A 23497-nucleotide genomic window follows, 5' to 3' on the forward strand; every position below is an offset into this window, starting at 1 on the left:
TATCAAATGGGGTTTCACTGCCATGTCCCAGAGGTGAGGGTGATTTCTCACTCTCTCACAGCTTGAGGGGGGCTGTGAGTGCTGGTGCTTTGCAGCTGGGCATGCAGGAGGATCCTACCTGGGTATAAGAGGGCTTTTTAAGATAAGGTCAAATTTTATATCAGGGCCTGTAGCAAAAGAGCAAAGGATGATGATTTTAAACTGAAAGAGGAGAGACTTAGTTTAGGTATTGGGAAGAAATTCTTTCCTGTGAGGGTGGTGAGGCCCTGGCACAGGTTGCCCAGAGAAACTCCTCATCTCTGGAAGTGCTGGATGGGCCCAAAGCCCTATCAGGTTGGATGGGGCTTTGGGCAACCTGGTCTAATGGAAGGTGTCCCTGCCCATGGCAGGGGGTTGGAACTAGATGATTTTTAAGGTCACTTTGAACCCAAGCCATTCTGAGATTCTTGTTCTAGGAAGAGATGGATGTGTGTTGCTTCTAAAGGCAGACCATTTCATCCTGGTGTTTTAAGGGAAGCTTCAAGTTAAGGAAAACATAGAGATGACTTTTCCTTGCCTCTGGGCATTTTGGAAAGGATACTGGGTTTCCAGGATGCTCCTGACATATGGAGAGTAGCTGGCAATGGGCTAAAAATGAGGCTTTGAGGAGGTTGAAAAACTGCTGATCAAACACACTGTGATTTATCATTTACAGGCCACTGAAGCCATTTGGGGCTTAAGCTCCCCAAAACCAGAGGGGATTCTGTTGACAAGCTTGTGATGGAGCCCCCGGCCCCCGTCCAGCCGCCCCAGCCCAGGGAGAGGCCGGCAGCCCGGGGGTCATGGGCAGAGGGGCACCATGACCCCCCGGCACCGCTCCGGCGGCAGCTCCTGCGCGCAGGGCAGGCTCCTCGCCCTGGTTCCTGGCACGGGAGACACCTTCCTGGTCACCCCTGGGATGAGGGCCACCAGGCCTGGGATGAGAGCCACCATCCCCAGAGTGATGCCCGCCGGCTGGCTTCCCACACTGAGCACTATGACAGCAGCTACCCCAGCCAGCCCTACTCCAGGTGAGATCCCTTTGATCCCTCTTCGTGGAAATCCTCGTAAAATAAGAACTGCCCATTTCACTGCTCACAGGTCCTGCCCTTGTGACTGCATTGGGACACTGCGTGTCAGTAGGTGATGTCCAGTTATTGAAGCAGCCCCATGAGTTCTATATTTAAGGCTGCGTAGCATTTGCAGCTCTGATTTCTTCTTAAAACTGTCACTTCTGTGGTTGCTGTTTGATAAGCTCTGTCTCAGCCCCTAGGTGCATTTTCTTACAGATTTGATTAAATGTGGTTCTTTTTTCCTAAGTGCAAAATGAACAATAAAAATACAAGCAGTAATATAGGAGCAAAAGGCAGCCTGCAAGCTCAGCTGCTGAAACAGTGGAGAGTGGACAGATAAAATGTGGGCTGGAGGATGCTCTCAGTGCTGAGAAAGAGCTTCCAGCAAATCTGAGTTGATTTGCCTGAGTTATTGCCCTCAGTGAATTACAGAGTCAGTATGTGGAGTTTTGTGCTGAGGTCTTATGATGCAGATGGGATATTAGGAAGTAAATTTTCTCTATGAGGGTGATGAGGCTCTGGCACACATTGCCCAGAGAAGCTGTGGCGGCCCCAACCCTGGAAGTGTTCGAAGCCAAGTTACACAGGACTTGGAGCACCCTGGTCCAATGAAAGGTGTCCCTACCCATGGCAGGGGTTGTAATGAGATGACCATTAAAGGTCCCTTAGAGCCCAAAGCATTTGATAAAACTGGGTGTGACCTGAAACTGCAGTGCACAGCTTTCTCATAGGTGGGGATGGCAAAGCATCCAAACTTCCTCCTGCTCCTTCCAGTTGTGATGCTGGACCATTTTCTGGCCCTGCCATTGAGCAGAGGACCTGGCTTTATTTCCATCACCTTTTCTGCCTCCAAAGGTCCCAAGCAGGAGGGCCCCTAGATGTGACCCTGGAACCCTTTCTTCCCCAGATCAGTATGTTGTCTTCCAGGCAGGGGTATGAAAACCCCCACTGGCAGTATCCTGCAGCTGCATATGGAAATGGCTACCCCTACCAAAGCCACCAGTGGCAGCCAGTGGCATGGCAGGATGACAGAGGTAAGTGCTCATCCTTTGGGTCTGGGGATGGAGGCAGCTGCAGGAGAATTGATACTTTCCCCAGGATGGGTTCTTCTCCCAAGGCTTGCACATATTCAGGGCTCTCTCCTGCCCACACTCCTGGGTGGTGGTACTCTGTGCAGCACTAGCTCCCTGTTTGCATTTAGGAAATATGAGCAGGAGCTAGGTGCACCCAAGGGATGTTTGATCTTCATTACCGTGGCTAAAAATCTGTGTCATTCCTGGTTCCAGCCAGGGTTTGATAGTGCTGTGTGATCAGGGTGGCCAGGGCCTCTTCTTTGCTATTTCTAGACTGAACAGAAGAGGAGGGAGGAAAAAGAAAAGGACATCAGTGCTGTGTTGGTGAATGTGTACATGGCATTGTCATATCTCCAATGTGTTGGAATAATTTGGAAGCAAACTGGGTGGGCATGGCAAATTGTCTGACTCACGTTTTTTCTTTTGCAACTTCATTGTTGCTCTGGAGTGACAATGCTGAATCTTGATTCTCTCTAGACCTGAGACAGGGAGAGTCTTATGTCAAGAGTTACCAGGACCAGCACTACTACAGGGGCTACCACCCCAACCTGGCCACAGGCCCCCCAGGGCAGGACAGGTAAAGCTGAGATGTCTGTGCAACCTTGTGAAACCATCAGCTGCAAAATTGGCGGGTTTGTGGGTGGTTCAAAAATCTCAGACCTTCAGCATGCCTCCCTTTGCTCCCACCTGCAGGACACAGACCTACAACTCCTGTGAGGATAGCTACACCTCGACTGCCAGGAGGGAAGGGACAGGGGAAAGAACCCTTGGCAGTGATTCTGGGGAGGCTGGTGGCCAGCCCAAAGAGGTAACCTCAAGATGGGCAGAGGTGGAGGAAAAGAATCTCTCAGAGATTTGGGAACAATCCACGTGTCCTCTTCCAGCTATGTTGCACTCAGTGCTTGACATTCCCTGGTGATTATTACAGTGTGTTTTTAGTGTTGGTGATCTCTCCATCTGCTGGGCTGTTACTCCCCCAGGTGCAGGGCTGTATGCTCAGCCCAAGAGCAGGACAGAAATCCAGGCTTAGTGGGATGTTCTGCAACGGAGCTGGGGAAGGGTCTGGAGCACAAGCCTGATGAAAAGAGGCAGAGAGGACTGTGGGGCTTCAGCCTGGAGAAAAGGAGGCTCAGGGTGACCTTGTCATTCTCTACAATTCCCTGAAAGGAGGCTGTAGCCAGGTGGGGATCAGGCTCCTCTCCCACATAACAAGTGACAGAACATGAGGAAGCAGCCTTAAGTTGTTCCGGGGAAGGTTTAGTTTGGACACTAGGAAAAAAATTTCTTCAACAAAAGGATTGTCAAACCCTGGCATAGGCTTATTTTTCTAAGTTGTTGTGTGAACCCAAGCTGGTGTAGGGTGTGAGCTGCTCAGATGGGAATTGGCTGCTCCTGCTGGGCACTTTCCTGGAGTGGTAGAGCCTGCCCCACTGCCTGGAAGCAGGAAATCAGCAGTGTCCTGAGTTTTTGAGCCAGGTTTGTGTGTCCTCCCTTCCTCGAAGCCCTCGGACCAGCCCAGCCTGCTCCAGCAGTACCACGAGTCAGGACTCAGCTCCAGCAGCCATGAGCTCAGCCAGTACATCCGTGATGGTGCTGACCAATATGACCCTGTGCTTACAGGGCCCTGGGATGTGGGACAAACAGGTGAGGTGTAATGGGGGGCACTGACAAGGGGGAAGCAAGGGAATAGATGGATGGTGGTAGGATATTGGCTATCTCTCAGCTTGGTCCTCTCCTGGAGGAGGTTGTGCAGGCACAAAGCATGACTTGGGGGGCTCCAGGGTGGGTGAATGGTCCAGGGCCTCTGCCTCGGTAGAGGTGTAGGAGCTGCTGCATACACCTGCTGCTTTGGGGGACAATTCTTACATAGAGGGGTCAGTGGAGGGTTACTTAAGTTGGGGGACAAGGTTGGGACCTGGTCAAGTCCAACCTAGTAGATGTGGTGTGTGATCAGTGTGAGTGGCTCACAGTGGCCTACGTGTCATTGCAGGGGGGCCTATGAAGCCCACCTCCAGCCCAGCAGTTCCCCTCAAGTTCCCACAGCTGCACACAGCACTGTGCTTTGGAGCTGGGGGTCACCTGGTGCTGGTGTGTCCCCACCACCCTGCTGAGGGACAGCTACCCCGCGTTCAGCTGCACAGCCTGGAGGTAGGACACAGCTGGCCTCTCAGGTCCCATTCCCCCCTGTAGTTGCTCCTCTTTCCCTGAAGGATGCAAACCTGGTTCATAACTCAAGCAGCCTCCTCAGCAGCCTTCCCATTCCTTGCTCCCATCTTCTGTCCATTCCACATGGACTTTTGACTCTCTACTGTGTCATCTGGGTGGTGCTTTCAGGCTTCAGCTCTGTAACCCTTGGTACCTGTGACCTGCTCATAGTGATCTCTTCTCATGGTGACAGTTGTGGCTTATACTGCTCCAAAGGACTCCACTCGTCTTCCTGAGGTGCTCCAATACAGGGGCCTTGTCCATGCCCCGAGTCTACCACAGCATTCCAGTCTCCTATTTTACCTCCAGAAGGAGGCAGATGCCATCTCAGCAGTAGACCTTAACACTGTGATAGCTCAGGGTCTGTGCTCTGTGGTTACCTTAAGACAGCACAGGGTTCATTGGCACTGTTGAATCCTTGGCCAAGGCAGTGGCTTTCCAATAGCCCAGCTGAGGCTGGTCTGATTGCTGGAGTTCAGCTGTTGAATTTACTTTTGTTTTTTAGGCAGTCCTTCATGGCACAGAAGAGCTAGAGGAGCTGCAAGCCTTCCCCGGGCCCCTGGCCAGGTATGGCAGCACAGGCAGGTCCAGGAGCTGTGTCCTCCTGGCTGTCTCCTTTATGAGGAGACATGAGCTCAAGGCAGACTCGAAGGGTCCCTGTGGTTTTGAGTTTAAATTTTGAGTTTTGAGTTTTAATTTTGCGGCAGCCTTTTACAAAGGCCATGTCTAAGTTCAGGTTGGGAACCCAGCCCATTTGATGCAGCGTGGGTTGGTCTGGACTGTGCGACATTTTTTTTTTTTAATGTTCTTAGGATGTGGGTTTAGTGTGGTTTGTACATCTGACCTTACTTTTTATTCATTTTGTCTCAGAAAAATGATTTCTTTTGAGTTTCTTTGGATGTCTAAAGCCCTGGGTCAACTTGTGGCTAAGCTTTTCCTAAGGTTTTTGTCCCCTGAGATGGCTGAGCCACAGCAGGGTCAGACCTGGTATGTACCTGTGGGAGATGGATTTGCAGGGAGTTTTTAGGGCAAAATCCAGCAAATATCTTCATCCAATGTGAGCCTAGGGATGAGTTGAGGTGTGCTGCATCAGGTTGTCTCTATTTCTGGCCACTCCCAACCAAAGCAGGGAGAGAAAAGGAAAAAGGATTTTCTGGGCAAAAGAGCTGTATAAACACAGAAGCTGGGTGGAAGATCTGGAGCTCCCGCTGTACTCTGCTCTCATGAGATCCGCCTGGAGTTCTACAAAGAGGTCTGGTGTCACCAGCATAAGAAGGATACAGAACTGTTGGAGCAAGTCCACAGAAGGATAAAGGGCTGGAGCAACCTCCCTATGGAGACAGGCTGAGGAAGTTTGGGCTGGAGAAGTCAGGGTAGTGTGGAGACATCACAGCACCTTCCAGTGTCTGAAATGGCTACAAGGAAGCCAGAGAGGGTCTCATTGTCAGGAACTGTAGAGACAGGACAAAGGGGAATGAATGAGTGAAAATTGAAAGAGGGGAACTTTAGGTTATATACATATATATGGAAAAAATCCTTCCCTGTAAGGGTAGTAAGGCCTCAGGTTGCCCAAAGCAGTGGTGGATGCTCTATCCCTAGAAGTGTTCAAGGCCAAATTAGACAGGGCTTGGTCTAGTGAAAGGTGTCCCTGGCCATGTCAGAGGGGGTTGGACTAGATGAGCTTTAAGCTCCCTTTCTACCCCCAGACCATTCTATGATTCTGATTACCACTTGTGCCAAAGGATACATCTGGAATCTCCTATGTTGGACCAATTGAGTGAAGATCAACATCTTCACCTGCAGTTTCTCTCTCCTGTCTTACCTACTCTTTCTTTCTAACTGTATGATTATTTTATTGTATGGCAGCACTTCTGCGTGGCTTGCACATAGCTTAAGGGTTTCTGTTTCATTCCTAAAGGATTTCTGTGGTCACATGAGTGACCCTCCGTTCTGCCTCCACAACAGATTGTGCCTGCTTCTGCAGCCTTGGACATCCATTGATTTAATGGCAGCACAGCAAATCCAAACTTTTTCTTTGCAGATGGATGGAGGAAAATATTATCAGGAGGGCAAAGAGTGGGTTTGAAACACATCCCTGAAACACAGAGATCTGCTAAGAGTCACAATAAATTTCAGTGTGTTTGAACTTAAAAGTAGTTATTGGTACTGGGAATCTTCTTTCCTCCAGCTCTTGCTTGAGAGGAAATTCCCCATTAGTGAACCTGGGGACTGAGCCTTAATGATACCTTAGATTGCTTTGCCTTGGGTTTCTTTGATGCTTCTTTCTGCTGCTGTAGGGAAGATCTGCACAAGGTGGATGTGGTGACGTTTTGTCAGCAGAAGATAACCACAGGCTGTGATCTCTCAACACAGAGGGGCAGAGATTCTTCTCTCCTCTGGAAACTCCTGGTCCTCCTCTGCCGGCAGAATGGGGTAGGTATCCCATGGAAAGGAATGACCCTTTTGATCTTGGAAATGAGACAAGTAGGTGCCTTAGGTACCTCTTGATCCAGTTGCTATTTCTGGGAAGAAGGGGTGTAACTTAAAAGGATCTGATTTCCATACCACTATCCCTCATTTTGATGCTGCCTGGATATTTGGAGCAAATCCTTCTCCATGACTGCGTTTTTGTTCTTGGGAACTACCAACAGCCCAATGAAGGGGACTGGTGCCACCTCCATTGAGGAGCCAGCACTTATGCTTAAAAGGGGGGGCCATTCCCTTAATGCACTGAAATCTACACAGTCCAGTCTGTAGCTGCTTGTTGGAAGCAGGTAGATAAGTCACCAGAGGGAGTGCTGTGAAGGTCTTGTTAATTGTGCTGACTCCTTTTCCTTCCAAACCTGTGTGCTGGTAGCCAAAGCTGGTCTTGGGGGGATGTGCTGGGACAAGGATGCAGGTGTAAGGAGGGGACGGACTGGACATGCCACCAGCCTTTGCTTGTGGGGCAGCCTCCATGTTCCTCATTCCTTCCCTTTCCCAGTCCCTGGTGGGCTCGGACGCGGCCGAGCTGCTGATGCAGGACTGCAGGCGCCAGGACAAGTACAAGAGGCAGGACCCTGCAGCCAACCTGATGGGGCTGACGGACGACGAGTGGGCATCGCGCCAGCCCGGCACGCTGGACCTCATCACTGGGGAGGTCGCTCCTATCGTGGAGACACAGGAACAGATAGTGGAGAAGTTCACCAAGCTCCTCTACTATGGCAGGAAGAAAGTAAGTGGTGAGTGGGATCCAGGATGTGGGGCTGAAAGTTTTTTTTTTCTTTTTTTTTTCTCTGTTGGCCTCTTCTGGCAGGTTTTAAAGGGAAGGGTGGTCAAGAAGCGACTTGTGGTTGTGGGATCAACCCTCCAAGTTGTGTTTGTACAACAGGGCTTATGGCAGTGATTTCCCACCACTGGGAACTGGGATGGGGAACCCAAGTGAAGGTGAGATGCAGAGGCTTTTACCAGCACTTGTACCTCATTTAGTTTCATAGAGTCCTAGAATGGTTGATGAATGGAACGCATCTTGTTCCAAACTCATTTGCAGCTATGTGATCTCACAGGATACCTAAGGCACAAGGAGGAGAGAGGAGGGTTGCAGCTTAGGTACCCAGACTGGGATCCCACTAACTGAGATTAGTGAGACAGCTAATGGGCAGCATAGACCTGGAAATCTAGGGGACACAACATTGCTTTGAAGGTCCAAGTTCTTGTAAATTTTCAAGGTAGAAAGACAAAGGGACCTGGAGAAGATTTTAACATGGAAGAGATTTTTGGAGGATGCTAATTAAAGTCAAAGCAGTTATTGAGACTCTTCTCTGAGCTGGGCGAGCAGAGGTGGGGGGAAGCAGAGTTGGTGCAAACCATATTTCTTCTCCCCCTCAACTGCAGGATGCTCTGGTCTGGGCCATGAGAAACCAGCTGTGGGGCCATGCCCTGTTCCTCTCTAGCAAGATGGACTCTCGGACGTACAGCTGGGTCCTCAGCGGGTAAGTTGAAGAAGCTAAAGCAGGGAATGATGCCCCATGGCTGGCTTTCCAAACCTGCTACCCCTTCAGTGCCCCCTGAACTGGAAAAGAGCACTGATTCCAGCTGGAGCCTTTCCAGAGGGGTTAAAGGGGACAGAGAGCATCCATCCAAACAGGCCCAAGTCTTTCAGGCTTCCCAACAGACAGGAGAAAACATGTGGAGGGCTGGAAAGCAGGAGGAAAGCCATTCTCTGGAAATGGAGGGTTAATTTATTCTGAGTCTTTGGCTTTGCCCATGCTGCCCTAACAAAGACAGCCATGGGACAGGGAGAGCTGAGCCATCTTCACTGTGATCCAGCCTACTCCCAGCTGTTCATCCCACTTGTATGAGCATTTTCAGGTGGAATTTAATGTACTTAGTCTGGATTGGGTTGATCCCTTCAGGGAGAGTTAAGCAGAAATTTTCTGTCTTGTGGAACCCAAATCCTTTTAAGGAGGTTTTATGCAGTGTTGTCCTGGAGACCTGCCTTCTCTGAAGGTAATACAGATCATCATCCCCAGAGGCTGATGATCCTGTCTCCTATTTACAAGGGCATAGAGTATAGGGCAGGGAGGAATGGCTTGAGCTTAAGGAGGGTAGATTTAGATTAGATGTTGGAAAGAAATTCTTCCCTCTGAGGGTGGTAAGGCCCTGGCCCAGGTTGTCCAGAGAAGCTGTGATTGCCCCATCTCTGGAAGTGTACAAGGCCAGGTTGGTCTGGGCTTGGAGCAGAAGATGTCCTTGCCAGTGGAAGGAGAGTTGGAGTAGATGGTGCCTTCCAACTCAATCCATTCCTGGATTCTCTGAGAAACCCCTCAAGACATCAATTTCCTGGGGCATTTGGGATGTGTTCTCGGAGGTGAATGAAGGTTTGGGGTCCTGGGGTGTAGCCCTTCTCTGCTGTCTCCTCACAGGTTTACCAGCACACTGGCCACCAATGACCCACTGCAGACCCTCTTCCAGCTCATGTCAGGAAGGATCCCTCAGGCAGCTCTGGTCCGTGAGCAAGAGACTGGCCCTGGCATGTGTTCCCCAGTGCTGTCACCTGCCTGTGACACCCACCTTTTGGTGACTATCTCAGCTCACCTTTGCTCTCCTCCTCTCCCTCCAGTGCTGTGGGGATGCCACATGGGGAGACTGGAGGCCCCACCTGGCTGTGATATTGTCCAACAAGGTTGGAGACACGGAGCTGAACCACCGAGCCATTGTCACCATGGGAGACACTTTGGGTGAGCTGAGATCAGTGGGAGCAGCCATAACAGGGGCAGGCACTGCAATGTCACCATGCATGTCCACACTGAGATGGTTGTGCCTGTACCCCTGGAGCTGCAGTGCCTGTGGGAGGGGTGAGGTACCAATGGATCCTCAGATGAATCGGGCCCAGGCACATCCATTAGCTGCTCTTGTGGATACACCTGGAGCAGTTGGACCCACGGAAGGTGTAGGTGACTGCAGGGACTGAGCCTTGGTCCCAGTGGTAGGATTTTATGCCAACACTGGCACCCTGCAAGAGTTGGAGCTGGCCCTGCTCACGCTCGCCCGGTTCTACCGTTGAATTGAAACCTCCTGAAACAAAAAGCAGCAGCTGGGGAAAACAGACAAAAAACAGGGACAAGGGAGGGATCAGGGTCTGTGTGGGCAGGAAAGTGAGGCTGTTGGGTTTGCATTTTTGCTTGAGCTTGAGGGCCTCCAAAGCAAAGCTGACCATGTGGTGATGTCTCAGGACTAATTGTGTGTCTTTTTTCTCCCATCTAGCCAGCAAGGGAGCAGTCGAAGCAGCTCATTTCTGCTACCTGCTGGCAGATATTCCTTTTGGTTACTTCGGAGCAAAGGCAGATCGTATGGCCCTGCTGGGAAGCAGCCATCGGTGAGCAAGCAGTGGAGGCTGGGGTTCTTCTCAGAGTCACCTGTCCCATGTTTTCCCCATCCCTGGGATCTCACTTTTACACAGAAGCAATCCCTGGCTGGGGTTTTTCCTGCTGCTAATGTGCACTCTACTTTGAGGCCGTTTGGAGAGGGAGCTTTGCTCCTGCTCGCTGACCCCCACCCCTCTCCTCCACAGCCAGGCATTTTCCCAGTTTGCCAGGACAGAGGCCATCCAGAGGATGGAAATCTTCGAGTACTGCCAGCAGCTACACCAGCCTGAATCCTTCCTGCTCCCTTTCCAGGTAGTGGATATGCTCAACTACATCTTGCAGCAGCTCAGACTTGCCCCAAAACATGCACCCATCTCCCTGAAGCCTGGAATTCAAGCTGTTCCTGAGGCTTGTCCCCTTACTGGGTTTTGGGAATGAGGAGATGTTGCCTTGGCTAAGGGACTCATGCAGGGCCCATTTTGGGGTGCAAAGTGTGTCTGGTCAATGCTTGCTCAGCTCTCATTGCCTTCCTGCTCTCTGGATAGCAGGTGAGTTTTTCCTCTTGCAAAGCAGCACCCAGCAGTTGCTGCCTTGGGCACTATGGATGGATACATCCCTGGAAGAGTTCAAGGCCAGGCTGGATGGGACTTGGAGCATCCTGGTTTAGTGGGAGGTGTCCCTGGCCATGGCAGGAAGTAGATAAGCTTTAATGTCCCTTCCAATCCAAACCGTTCTAAGATTCTATGAATCTTCTGTGCTCTTCCCTGCTGGGTTCAAGGGAGGGGGGGGGAGGGGCTGGGGTGGATGCCTCCATGGGGATGGGTGGAAGTGGTCCCAAGTTGCAAGTGACCTCTGGGTGCATGATCCAGGGAGCTCTGAGTCATGCTGGGGTGATGTGTCATGGCACAAGGCATGTCTATCTCCCTGCTGCCACCCTGGCTGCTCTGCTTCCCTCTCCCAAGGTGTACAAGCTGCTCTATGCCTCCCGCCTGGCTGACCACGGGCTGCCAGCCCAGGCCCTGCAGTACTGTGAGCACATCTCCACTGTGCTCCTGCGCCAGGACCCGGCCGCACACCCCGTGCTGGCCCGGCAAGTGGTGAGGGTGAGTCTGCACCTCCTGCATCCCGACCAGGGTGTGGTACCTGCTCAGCACCTGCTGGGGTAGGAGTGGCTGGCAGCTCTGAGCAGCCCCTCCAACCATTTGCTGCCAAGTACAGCAAAGCCAACACTTCCACAGGGTTTCTAATCCCCATGGATTTGAGGTAGAAAACAAAGGTATTATGTTGACTGCCAAGTAGGAGCAGGGTTATTTGGAAACAAAGGATGTTTCTGAGTCTGGAGGGGTTTTCTGAACTTCTAAATGTCACAGACTTAAGAAGTGAAGTCTAAGTGCACATTTCCCCTCCAGCACATCATCTACAATTCTCTTTACCTCTTGAGGGGTTGTATTCTGGGGTGACACTGAGAGGGAGCGTGGCCCAGCTTGTAGCACCAAGTGCAGCCCCTCTACTTCCTGAGCAGGGGGCTGGGGTAAAGAGGGGTGAGGCTGAGTGTCCCAGGTCCTCCAGGAAAGCGGAGCTTTCACAAGACCAGGGCAGTGCTGAGGCTGCTTGTCACCTTCCTCCAGCCTTCAGGACCAGGTTGGATGGGGCGTTGAGCAACCTGTGGAAGGTGTCCCTGCAAATGGCAGGGGAGGTGGAACAAGATGAGCTTTAAGGTCCTTTTCAACCCCAAACCATTCTGTGATTCTATGAAAGGCACTAAAGCCATGGTGCTGTGAGGTGAGGGGCAGCAAGATGCCTGTCTGAAGTGGGTGCAGCTGAGTTCACCCAAAATTTGGCTGCCACTGCTTCCTTACCCCATCATCGAAGTGTATATATTGTCTAACTGCCTCTCAGATCTACCATTCTGCTGGGGATAATGCTTCTCCTGGGAGAAAACACTTTCATCTGCAAAACTAGTGTACTCGTAGATGCTCTTGTCTTTGATGTTCTAGACTGTGTTACAAATTATGATACACATTAGTGTTTGATTAAGACTTACCCTCTTTTGAAGCTGGGGACGATATACAACCAGGTGCTGGTTCATTAATACTGGATCAAAGTGCACATTAGCTTTTGGATTAAACATTCCTCCCGTTTAGGAGTAATCATGCTTATAATTTCCTTTTTCCTGTGACTGATTTAGGATGAGCATAGGTGTTCTTGTAAAGAGATGGAGAGTAGGTCTGTAGGTACTGTAGGCTCCTGGCTGGCTGCTGGGTTACTTTGCTCTCATGGCCATTCCCAGTCCCAAGCTGGGGTCCAGCTGTGCAGGTCCTGTCTTGCTGTAAACTCACAGATCTGGAAAGTGTGATTTGTGCTGGTTTAGGGCTTGTTTTTTAAAAGTTCAGGAATAGAAAGAAATGGCTGCTGGGGACTGGTGCAGAAAGGAATACCTGAGTCTTGTGTGGCTGTGGAGGACGGCTGAGCTGCAAAGTCACCTCTGAATGGCTTTTGGTGGCCCTCAAGGTGGCAGCCTTCTAGCAAAGCACGAAGATAACAGAGTATGAAGTAGCCAGGGGAAACTTGATAAATCCCCAAGAATCTTAGAATGGTTTGGGTCAGAAGGGAACTTAGACATCATCTAGTTCCAACTCCCCTGCCCCTGTAAAGATGCGGGTGAAGAGTGATGCCATCTCCCCTCACCCAGCTGTCTTAAAACTGGATCTGTGTCTAAACAACTTCTTCAGACAGGGAATTAGCTCTGTAGGGAGCCCTACATCTCACCTTGGACTCCTGGGTCACCTCAGAAGAGCCTCTTTCTCCTTTAATGGGAGCCCCATGTCACCAAGATGGCTGCAGCAAGAGCAGCACAGACCCCTCTTCTGCAGGAGAAATCAAACACATAGCAGCAATACTGCAGAGAGGGACATGGGGGAGATAGTGGAACATGGAAAAAATACTGAGGAGCAGCATAACAGGATGCTGTTACAAAAGGAAAAAAAAAAACACACCAATGTTATAATGTTATTCTGAGTTGTGAGAGTACAGCTGGCATATCTGAGACAAGGATGTGATAATCCCCCTGTGCTGGGGTCTCAGGGGTCTTGGCTGGGGCCTGTTTGGACTGCTGCATGTGGAGACAGGGCTAAATTGGAGTGAGTGTGGGAGTGGAGAGTTGGGGTGATAAGAGACTGAGGGGGAAATGACCTCTGAAGAAGGCTTGAGGGTTATTTCTTCTAGGCAAGATATGGCGGGGGAGAAAAGGGTATGAGGGGTGTGGTAACAGCCCTTCAGCACACAGGAGGCTGCTCATGGGGTATGCTGCCTGGCTCTTCTCACAGCTTCCATGGGAGCAGGGATAGAGAGGCTTAATTTGCAGTAGGGGAGATTTCACTTAGATATTAAGAAAATATTCTTTAGCTCTGAGGACGTCAAACATCAGGACAGGCCTGGGAGGCTGTGAAATCTCAGAGATTTGTAAATGCAGATCAGACAAACACAGCTCCCATCCATCCTAATGGGGTAGGTGAGGAGCTGATGAAATGCCCTGGGATCTGGGCTCTTTCCAGGGCTCCTGATGGGGTGTCCTGCAAACCTGCCAGTGCCCCAGGATGGCTGTTAGGGGGGATTAAAGCCACTCATTTTCCTCAAGGGGGTAAAAGGATGGTGATAGTTGCTGGTCTCTTTGATGTGAGGAGCATCTTTTACACAGTATTTTGGCATCTCTGTGGAGGTGCTGAGCCAGCCCTACAGAGACTGCAGAGCATGGGATGGGCATGCACCTCTGTGGTGGTGTGGATGAGGGAATAAATCCTGCAGAAGAGGCTGGTTTTATTTAACCCCCGTATTACAAAGTGATGCTGTTTTCCTGAGCCCGCGTGCCCAGCCGTGTGTGACAGATCCCTGTGGATCTGACGTGTGTGATAATCCCTGCTGTCCCCCTGGCCCTGCAGCTGGCCGAGCGGCTGAAGCTCTCCGACCCTCTGCTCCTGGAGATGCCAGAGCAGGACCAGGTGCTGGAGCCTGACTGGCTGGAGCAGCTCCGAGCCTGCTGCCGGGACCGTGAGGTAAGGAGCAGCGAGGATGCAGTGGGACAGCTGGTCTGTACTGTGGTTTGTCTGCAGGAGCATCCTCCTCCTCTTCCCTGAATTTGAGGGCATGGAGGTTCAGAAGCTGTTGTTCTTTAGCTTGTGAGCTCTGAGATGTGGTCTCTGCTCTGAGACCTGTAGATTCAGTGGGAGCAAGGGGCTTGCAGTGCCTGAGGGCTGCAGAGCTTCACATAGGGCAAAACTCTCCTTGTTTCGGCTCAAGGAGGGCAGACAGGGGCTGGTGGGTGAGTGATTGTCTCCCTTTCGCAGGGAGGACATTGCAGAGGTCACTGGTGGGGTGTCACCTTGTGGGTGTACTCCTGGGTCTTTTAACTATGGTCTGGTGCTTGGATTAATGCTCTTCATTCAGATTTCACCTTTGCTTTTGGTTTTGTGGCCTTTCCCACCTCATTTCCCTTCCTGCCTGCTCTCAGGGGTGCTGCAGCCCTTCTCACTTACTGGGAAAGAGCTGTGTCCATGCTGGTGTGGGTCTCTCCTGCAGCCTGGGGTGGGCTGTGAGCCCCAGACCCACTAACACTGCACTTTCCTTTGCATTGGCTTCCTGGTTTCCTTAGTCTTTGTCCTGCGCCATCCTTTTTCCTATCCATTTTACCATGTTTTCCCTCTGCAGGTGGAAGATGATCATCCTCCAGAGGTGGCAGCTACTCAGCTGGAGCTGCCCTGTGCTGTTCTACCGACAGCAGGTAAATAAAACAAAGCAGCAGGTTGTGGTGTCCCCAGCAGGCTGTCCCTGCGTGGAATTTTGTTGCCATGGGCTGGGAAGCAGCTTCCCAATCCCTGGAGTTTATACCAGCAGCAACTTCTTACTCCTTGCATCCCTCCAGAGCCCAGAGGCTGCTCCTGCCTGGATGCATCCTTCAGGCATGGACTGCATATCAAGGGCTCAATGCTCACGTCCTCATACAAAATCTGAGTAATTGAGCCTAATTACCACAGCTTCGGGGTCCCTGTGGGTGCCGTGGGAGGAGAAGAGGAGCTAGGGGTGGGTGCTGGATGAGCCTCCCAGCTGAGCCTCAGGGGAGATGGCCCCATTCTCAGGCAGTCCTCTGAGGGTGCAAACTGGAGCTGAACTAAAGGGATTTCACACTTACAGAGCAAAGGATTCAGGAGGGAGCTCATCCTGCTGTGTGCCAGGCTGCAGGATGCCTGTTGCTGAACACCCAGCATTTCTCCTTCCCTGCTGCCTCTTTGATCCCTTTGCTTCACCCTTTGGTGACCCCAAGAGTCCCCTCCTGTGCCAACCCACTCAGAGGGTCCAGAGACATCAAGATGAGGGACACGACCATTCCCTGATGTCAAGGGAAGCTTTAGGATGTCCCATTGAAGAGAAGTCAGGGGCAGGTGTTGCTTCACATCCACCTCCATCAGCAGGACACTCCAACACACTACCCTGCTGCTTGGATCTGGCTTTGTACTGGGAATGCTGGCACTGAAGTGTGGAGGGCAGAGGCTGGTGCAGACAGGGTGTAGCACAACTAATTCCTTCAAGCCATTTCTTCCTATCAACTTTGCCTGCTTCTGCCAAGTTTCTTTTCAAAGAGGTCTCCCAGGCAGTAAAAAGGATCATCAATCCTGATTGCCTTGTGCTGCAATCAGGGCTGAGACTATGATCTTCCTTCCCTGGAAGGAAGTTGCAGGTATGATGATCCCATTGGCTTGGCTTCTCTAGGCAGCCAGGTCTGCTCCATGTGGTCTCCACAGCTTATCTTCCCCATGCTTGGCTCTTTTATTCATTTTGAAGGCCATCCAGAGCTGCCACCTGAGGGAACCTGCATGCAGAGAAAGCTGGCTTGGTGCTGAATCCATCCATCTTGGAAAGACAAAGCCTGAATCAGGTGCCAATATGGGACCCACATGGTCCTCCCTGACTTCTTCCAGCTGAGTTTGCCAGGCAGCATGAGTTTGAGCATCCATCCTCTTCCTTGTGGATCATGAGCATCTCCAGGCCATGTGGGAGCAGCTCATGGGTGTGAAACCAAACCTGAGTGGCCTGGAGGTGATGTTGGCAGCAAAGCAAAGGGTTTGATAGCACTGCATCAAGAGGTGCCATAGTCCTTCCCTATGGGATCTGGGTCCTGGCTGCTGTGTCTCACAGCACTGGGAGAGAAATTTCCCAGTGCCCAGTGTTTCTGGCAGGAGGCTGCTGAGCTGGAATAAGCAGGACACACACCTGGGACCAATGTGCATGTTAAATAAAACAAATCCCACTCGCTCAACTTGCCTTTCAAACAAAAAATTCCCAACACTGAATTAATCTGCCTAAAGCAAGGAATTCATCTGTGGGTGTTGTTGTGGAACAGGAGTGACAGCTACCTGATGAATCTTTCCTGCTCAGGGTATGCAGTAGGAGTGGTGGAAAAGGCTGGAGACCTCAGACTCCTTTGAGCTGCTGGTGCATGCTGCTTGTGCACTCTTTGCTTCCATAGCATTCCCCTTCTGAGTTCATTTATAACCTCAGGTACATTCCCAGGATTTAAAAAAAATTCCCCAAGTCTTTCCCAGCCCACCTTCCTTAAAACCTCTGGAAGGTTTCTGTTGCTGTGCTGTGTCCTACCTTCTCCCTTGTGTGGTTTGTGGAGTCTTTCCTCACTCCCTCAGCTCCTGCTGTTATGTAATGGAAAAGGAGAGAAATCTGTGCAACAGCCTGATAGAATTACAAACATTACAAAAATTTTAGACTTCTGAGGTGTGGGGTTTTTTTTGCAGATGAAGAGCCTGGCAGTGAGATTCCCCAGAGTGAAGCCTACCAATATGACCAGTGGTTTGAGCCTGTGCCATCCCAGGGACTGAGCTCCCAGGAGGATGTGTTCCTCAGGTCCCCAGCACCTGCTCAGGCCGTGGCGTCGCCGCTGCCCAGCGTTGGGAGAGACCTGCAGCCCCCTGTGCTCGGCCAAGGGACACGTGCCCCTTTGGGAGGGGATATTGCTGAGCCCCCTCCACAGCCAATGCTGCTGGCAGGTAAGTGCTGCAGCCTTGTTTCCCTGCAAAAATCACAGAATCCCAGAATTGTTTGTGTTGGGAAAGGATGTTAAAGATCATCTAGTTCCAACCCCATGCTATGGGCAGGGACACGTTCCACTAGACAAGGTGGCTCCAAGCCCCATCCAACCTGGCCTTGGACATTTCCAGAGATGGGACAGCCACAGCTTATCTGGGAAACCTGTGCCAGGGCCTCACCACCCTCACTGCAAGGAATTTCTTCCTTAGAAGTTGTCTTTGAGATGCACCAGTTCAGCCTTGCCACTTACTCCCTGGTGGTGGCAGGGACAGGGACCAGAATGGCCTTTTGAATGCATCTCTTGGGTGACGTCTTGGCCACCACATGGATGGCTGGACTCTGGAGAGTGGCATGGTAGAGTCTCTGGAAATACCTCTGATGGATAAATCTATAGCTCCACAAATCAAACCTTGACTGTGTCCTTCCCTCTGCCCCACAGGAGAAGCTGGGGAGCCCTGGGGTGCCAAGCTGTCCCCTGGAGGGGTAGAGCCAGCCCTCCCCACAGAGCAGGTGAGTCAGAGAGGCCAGAGAGACCATCTTATTGAGGGTCCTGGCTGGATTTGGGACATGTTGATCCATCCTTCCATGCACTGAACTCACATGTAATCCCCCCATCATTGTGCCAGTTGTTCCCTTGGGTGAAAGCTGTGCCCTGCTGTGGGTGCTCTTGCTGTGTAAGGCATGTAGGGATCCCTAGAGATGTTTTCCAATAATCTGGGTGTGGAGCAGTCCCAGGGGGACTCTGACCATGCTCAGTGCAGCTCCTGCGAGAACAGCACGTGGCAGCTTCCATGTGTGGTGGCAGGAGGAGTTACCAAGCAGGATTCGGACTGAATCGGAGACCTCCACTGTCTCCTTGGGGGACAGCCGGCCCTCCTTGGACAGCACAGATGAGGACACTGCCGGAGAGCGGGCAGAGGCCCTGAAGCCAGAGCAGGACAAGGTGAGCATGCCAGAGCCATCATAGAGCCATCATGAGCCTCATGCACTGAGCTTGCCTGTCCCTGATGCCAGCCCTGCCCCTGGAAAAATGGTGCCCACTCCCAGCAGGCACCTGGAGGACCCTGGCATGGACCCCTTCTTACCTCTTTCCACTCCTTTCCTCCATTTCCCAGAGCTCTGGATTCAGGTGGTTTGGCTGGTTTCGGTCAAAACCCACCAAGGAAACTTCTGCCAAAGCTGAGTCTGAGACAGACTCAGACTCTTCCACATCAGGACCACAGGTAGGGGTCAGAAAGCCATCCTGTCCCTGGTGACACGCAGGGTGCAGCTGTGAAAATGGGTGACACATCTCCCCATCACCCACTGTTTCTCCCTCTGTCCTCGTGCAGGGGCTGTGGCCATTCTGTGTAGGGAAAGAGTGGGACTGGGAGCCCTTCTAGCCTGAAAGTGAATCCTTAATTAATAATAACTGTATATGCATATAGGCTCTTTGATGCATGAGGTCCTCCAAGCCCTTGGCAAACTCTGCAGGGATCGCTTGCCCTCCGCTGAAGTGGAACACAGCAGCTGTGAGCAGCACTGCTCTGGCAGGTTTTAGGAGATGCAGGGAAGGGAAAACCTCTTTAATTTGAAGTGCAGCAGGAAGGGTAAAGCAGCCATGCATGGTTATCCCAGACATAGGCAGCTCCTCAGGGCGTCACATCCCTGATGGTGGGGCTTGGAGCGAGAACCTCCTCTGGAAGTTTCTTCCTGGCAGAGAATGACCTACAGTCCCAGAGCAAAAAACATTGGGATATTCTTCCAAAACTAGCAGGAAATGAAGAACAGAAGGGTACAAGCAGACCCATGGACCTTGACCCCTCACATTGTAACCAGGCTTGGTGTCCAGCCTCCTGCCTAATTTTGAACCCTCAGGCTGGTTTAGCTTTTGTGCCAGTTGCTTGCCCTGATCCTGTAGCCCCTCCTTAGCCATGTTTCCTGCAGCTCCCGGGGTACCTCTGCAGCAGGACGGGTGCAGAATGGGTACCCCAAAAGCCTCATATGGTATCTGGTGCAGAGGTCTTCTCCCAGCTCAAGGAGATTCTGCTCTAAATGGGTGGATGTGATTTCAGGAGCAGACATCACCATCCCCACCCATTGCCCCTCTTGCAGCTGGGACAAACCATTTGGCACAGCCTCTCTCCACAAATCCTGGTAAATACTGCATGGTTTCCCTCACCTCTCTCCTCCATCAGCCTCTTACAAGTTTCTCCTCTTAAAATTAAGTTGGCTTTTGTTTTTGGTTGTCAGCCCTAGGAGGAACACAGGGTGAAAGTACCTTTGCTGTTAGTCCAGTGTCTGCAGATGTGAAAGGCTCATGTGAGAAGGAGGGAAGGCAGTCAGCAGGACAGCAGGTGAGGAGAGGAGGGAAGTGTATCCATGTGTGATGGGGGTGTCCAGGCTGTGTGTTAAGTTTCTTTCTCTTCAGTCCTTGCAGACAGGCTACCCTGGACCTCTCCCACCACTGGCTTCAATTCCTCTTTTCAACCCTGCTCAGGTCTCTCAGGTGAGAGCATTTTCCTGAGCCAGTGGTGTTGCATGGGGCTGGGGGTGGCTCCTGACTTTGGGGAGGAGGTGTTTTCCTGGATTCTGGGGTGGTGCCACATTTCATCGTGATCTGCTGGGCAGGGGCATTTAGGCCATACCCGTCCTGGGTTTTTTAATCACTAAATGAATGGCAGGTGATGAATGAACAAACGTTTTGTGATTATATTGTAATGATGAGAAATGAACATTTTGGGGTACAGCCCATTGCTCACACCACCTCTCTCTCTCTTTCGTAGCTTGCTGCCCGACCCACCCAACCCAGGCTGCTTTCTCAGCATCGCTACCCGAACCCGCTGTGAGGTGGTGGGTGGCAATGGGAAGAGACAAATTACAGGAATTTTTTTAAATTAAAATGGTGTTTGTTGTTATTTTGGATGGGGTAGCAGTGATTTTGCGTGTTGTAAAATAAGGGGGAGGTTTTTGGGTTTAAAAGTCAATGAATGGGGAGTGTGGGGGTGGGAGGAGGGGGGGGTGAACACTTTGGTACCCACGTGATATGAAGGCCCCTACCTTCCTCTTTCACACAAATTAACTGTGGTTTGTGCAAGTCATTGTTGTCATCCCTTATGTGTTGTTCCTGAAGTCCACTCCAATATTTCTTTTTAGCTTTCTTTGCTAATATTCAGGTATTTATATATAGATATTTTAATAATTTCCCCTCCCAGTTGCCTCTTTCACTCACTCAGCCTTTCGTTATAGGCGAGTGCTCCTTAATGATCTTTGTTGCCCTGTGCTGGGATGTAGGTTAAAGTATAAAACTAAACATGGGTAGGAGCGGAAAACTGAGGTGTCTGGGGAAGGTAAGGAGGGTGGGAGAAGGAGAAAGTAAGGATGGAAAAAAGCGTCCGGGGGAGAGTAGTCTGAATTGGGTTATGGGGCGCTGCCCCACCTCACCCATTGGACTTAGCGCGCCGGCCGTGAGTCTGTCTCAAAGCGCCGCGGGGCCGCGAGCATCCGCCGGGAGGTTCCGCGGGGAACCCGCCGCGGCTTCTCCTGCCCGGGCCGGCCCGCGCGCCGCCCCCCCTTGCTGGTGGCTCACCCGCCCATCGCGGGCGGGGCCCTGCTGGGGCCGCGGTCGGCCCTTCCCTCAGACCTTCCCCGAGGCGGGGCGCGGGTGACGCGCACCCCGTGGGTGGCCTCGGCAGTGAGCTTCCCCCGGACGCCGCAGAGTGTAGCGCCGGCGCTATATATAGCCTCGCTTACCTAGCTTCTTCCGCTCAGGGTGAGGCGCGGGCACTACCCAGCACGCACTGTAATATATGCTAATTCAGGGCCGCCCATTTGCTGGGAGGGGGCTGGGGGCGTGCCCCGGTGTGGAGCTCGAAGGGCGGGGTAATGGCGGCGCGCGGAGCTGCTGCCTCACGGGCCGTGTTCGGAGCCGGCGCCACCAGTTTTTGTGGTGGGCGGCGGGGCCGAAGCCCGTCTGTGGCAGGCTGTGGGGTCTCGATGTCGGTCGGAAGGACTGTGGGGTTAAAACTCTAGGCTGCACTGGGCAGCTCTGGCAGGCTGCTGTGAGGGCAGGCGGTGGTGGGTGGGCGTGTGGATGGCTTTAACTTCCCCAGGCCCGCAGTGCGGGGACTGCTGGCTTTTAATAACATCGGGGTATCAAGGCCGATGTGACCTCGGGACACCTGCGTGGGCAGATACAGGTACTGTCACCTGCCTGTGCCTTCTTGCAGGGCTGCTTGGCTCCCAGGAGCAGAGAGCTGGAAGTGACTGGCTGAGCACAGGATGCTGTGCTGGAGTGAGTCAGGCTGACTCAGGCAGCACACAGCTCCAGTGGGTTTCCGAGGATGGGGACCTAAATCTGGGATGTTTCTCTCTGTGTGCAGACACCCACGTTGCTGAGTGTCCTCACAGCTCTGTACCCACGCACCTTTATGTCCCTAAATCCCTGCTGGTGGAGGGTGCTTCGGGCAGCTCTTTGGAGGGGTCAGGATGTTGCTTTTTTTGCTTGGCAGAGGCTTTTTGCTGCCCTACGGTCCTTTGAGTTGGTTTAAAGGGATGTGACTGTGCAAGTCTCTTGCCTCAGGTCTTAGACATCCTGCTCTTCCAAGACTGAACATGGTCTGTCCTGTTACTCAGGCAACCTCGTTTTCAGAGGAAAAACAAATACAGGGAACTCCTTGCTTGTAGAAGTTGCAGATCTGGCAAAGAATTTTAGAAATAAATCCTGTGATTTTAGATTTGCTCCTCAGATTTTTGGTTTCCGACTCTACACTTCATCCCCCAGAGGTTGTAAGGAGTCAAATAGCAAAACTTTTCTGAAGTAGAGTGTGCTGCAAATCCCCTTAGACTCAGTGTGCAGCAATGCACGTGGAGTACAGGAGACTCTTTGCTTGCTTGTTGCACTCTTGATACCACGTTTGGACGTTTCAAGATCAAGGGTCATGTAAAAGTTTAGAGGCTGAATCAGTCTTAATTGTGTACCTGAGCTGGGTATCAACATCAGTTAAAGAACTAAGAAAAGAGACTGTGGCATTTTCCACCCCTGAGGTTGTCTCATTTTTGGTAAAAAGTGATTTTCCCTTAGCTACTTTCTGTATGTGGGAACATGGAGGTAGGGCAGCTGTGTGCTTGGATTAGGAGGGCCGAAGGAGCTGATTTTTTTCCTGTAGGGCTTTGTTTTTTTTTCAAAGGCTGGGAATATCCTGAGTAACCCGGGTATGTGGAAAGTTTGCCTGTGAGTTGCTTTCTTGTGGCCTCCCAGTGAATTCGAGGTAAACTAGGACTAAGACTCCCTCTTTCTTCTCCATCCTCCCCTCAGAGCAGTGGAAATGCATTAACCTGAAGTTAATTGTTAACGTGATGGATGGCAGCAATTAGGGTCTGTAATCCAGTCCCTGCATGTAGAGTGCTGTAGTGCAGCCTGGGGAAGCTCTCTGCTAAACACCCTGAGCTGGGATGCAGCATTCCAGGAAGCCCTGGGGTGCTCCTAAATGCTACTGCCTTGGAGGGAGTTGTGCGTGTTCCCTGTGCTGAGCTAACTGTGCCTGAAACCGCAGTTTAATTCAGATTTACAGCCCTGTTTTACTGGATGTTGCTTCCTCCAACAGCATCTCCCTGGTCAGGGTTGCTGAGGGGAGGCACTGCCATGACCGACTTTGCAGTTTGGGCATCTTAGTCTGTGATGCTTCCAGTCTCACGTGGGTTCTACTGGACATGCCAAGGCCATGCTCATTTAGAATTGTTATTTATTAAAAGAAGTGCTGGGTGATCACTCTGTCCCTGTTCTTTCAGCTCCTGGTGACATCAGTGACACAGCTGGTCTTGTGAGGTCACTAATATCCCTTTGTTTAATGATCTGCTGGTGGAAATGAGCTTCCATTGCTCTCTGGAGTGTCACTGGGACATGAGTATTGATGCAACCTCGGTGGTCCTGGTGCTGTCACAGCATGGAGGGCTCATTTGGAGCTGCCAAGCAATGTAGGGAACTCTGTGATGGAACAATAATAAAGTGTTGCTGAACTCTGCTCCAAGGTGCTGCTTGACACTTGGAGCTTGCTGGTTCCTGGCACAGCAACAAGAGGCTGGGCTGGTGTTTTCCAAGGCAGAGACACAGCACTGTGAGCATTAATAGGGGAGGGATTAATCCCTCAAACATCCATGAGGGTGCTGCAGGTATGGGAGAGTTTGTTGGTTGCAGCTTCAGGTGGCAAAT

General features: G+C 51.6%; 1 protein-coding gene across 1 annotated transcript; it reads left to right on the plus strand.

The window, feature by feature from the left end:
- The first annotated feature begins 759 nt into the window (after nucleotides 1–759).
- SEC16B (SEC16 homolog B, endoplasmic reticulum export factor) lies at nucleotides 760–20135 on the plus strand. Its single transcript, XM_062497512.1, has 25 exons — nucleotides 760–1049; nucleotides 2019–2125; nucleotides 2642–2741; nucleotides 2858–2972; nucleotides 3667–3808; nucleotides 4155–4312; nucleotides 4875–4936; nucleotides 6667–6802; nucleotides 7353–7583; nucleotides 8243–8340; nucleotides 9274–9355; nucleotides 9471–9588; nucleotides 10115–10226; nucleotides 10422–10527; nucleotides 11178–11318; nucleotides 14154–14267; nucleotides 14920–14992; nucleotides 17016–17267; nucleotides 17747–17817; nucleotides 18113–18250; nucleotides 18423–18530; nucleotides 19362–19443; nucleotides 19546–19643; nucleotides 19727–19795; nucleotides 20073–20135. The coding sequence occupies exons 1-25, from the start codon at nucleotides 760–762 to the stop codon at nucleotides 20133–20135; spliced, it is 3066 nt and encodes a 1021-aa protein (XP_062353496.1).
- The last annotated feature ends 3362 nt before the right edge of the window (nucleotides 20136–23497 follow it).

This window comes from Cinclus cinclus, chromosome 8 (assembly GCF_963662255.1).
Source record: "Cinclus cinclus chromosome 8, bCinCin1.1, whole genome shotgun sequence".
In the NCBI taxonomy this organism is placed as follows: Eukaryota; Metazoa; Chordata; class Aves; order Passeriformes; family Cinclidae; genus Cinclus; species Cinclus cinclus.

Excerpts from the sequence above, each read along its gene's own strand:
- SEC16B (XM_062497512.1), top strand. The coding sequence starts at position 760 with ATGGAGCCCCCGGCCCCCGTCCAGCCGCCCCAGCCCAGGGAGAGGCCG. Across the intron at positions 9,356-9,470 it reads GGATCCCTCAGGCAGCTCTG|TGCTGTGGGGATGCCACATG; the intron begins GTCCGTGAGCAA and ends CTCTCCCTCCAG. Across the intron at positions 9,589-10,114 it reads CACCATGGGAGACACTTTGG|CCAGCAAGGGAGCAGTCGAA; the intron begins GTGAGCTGAGAT and ends TCTCCCATCTAG.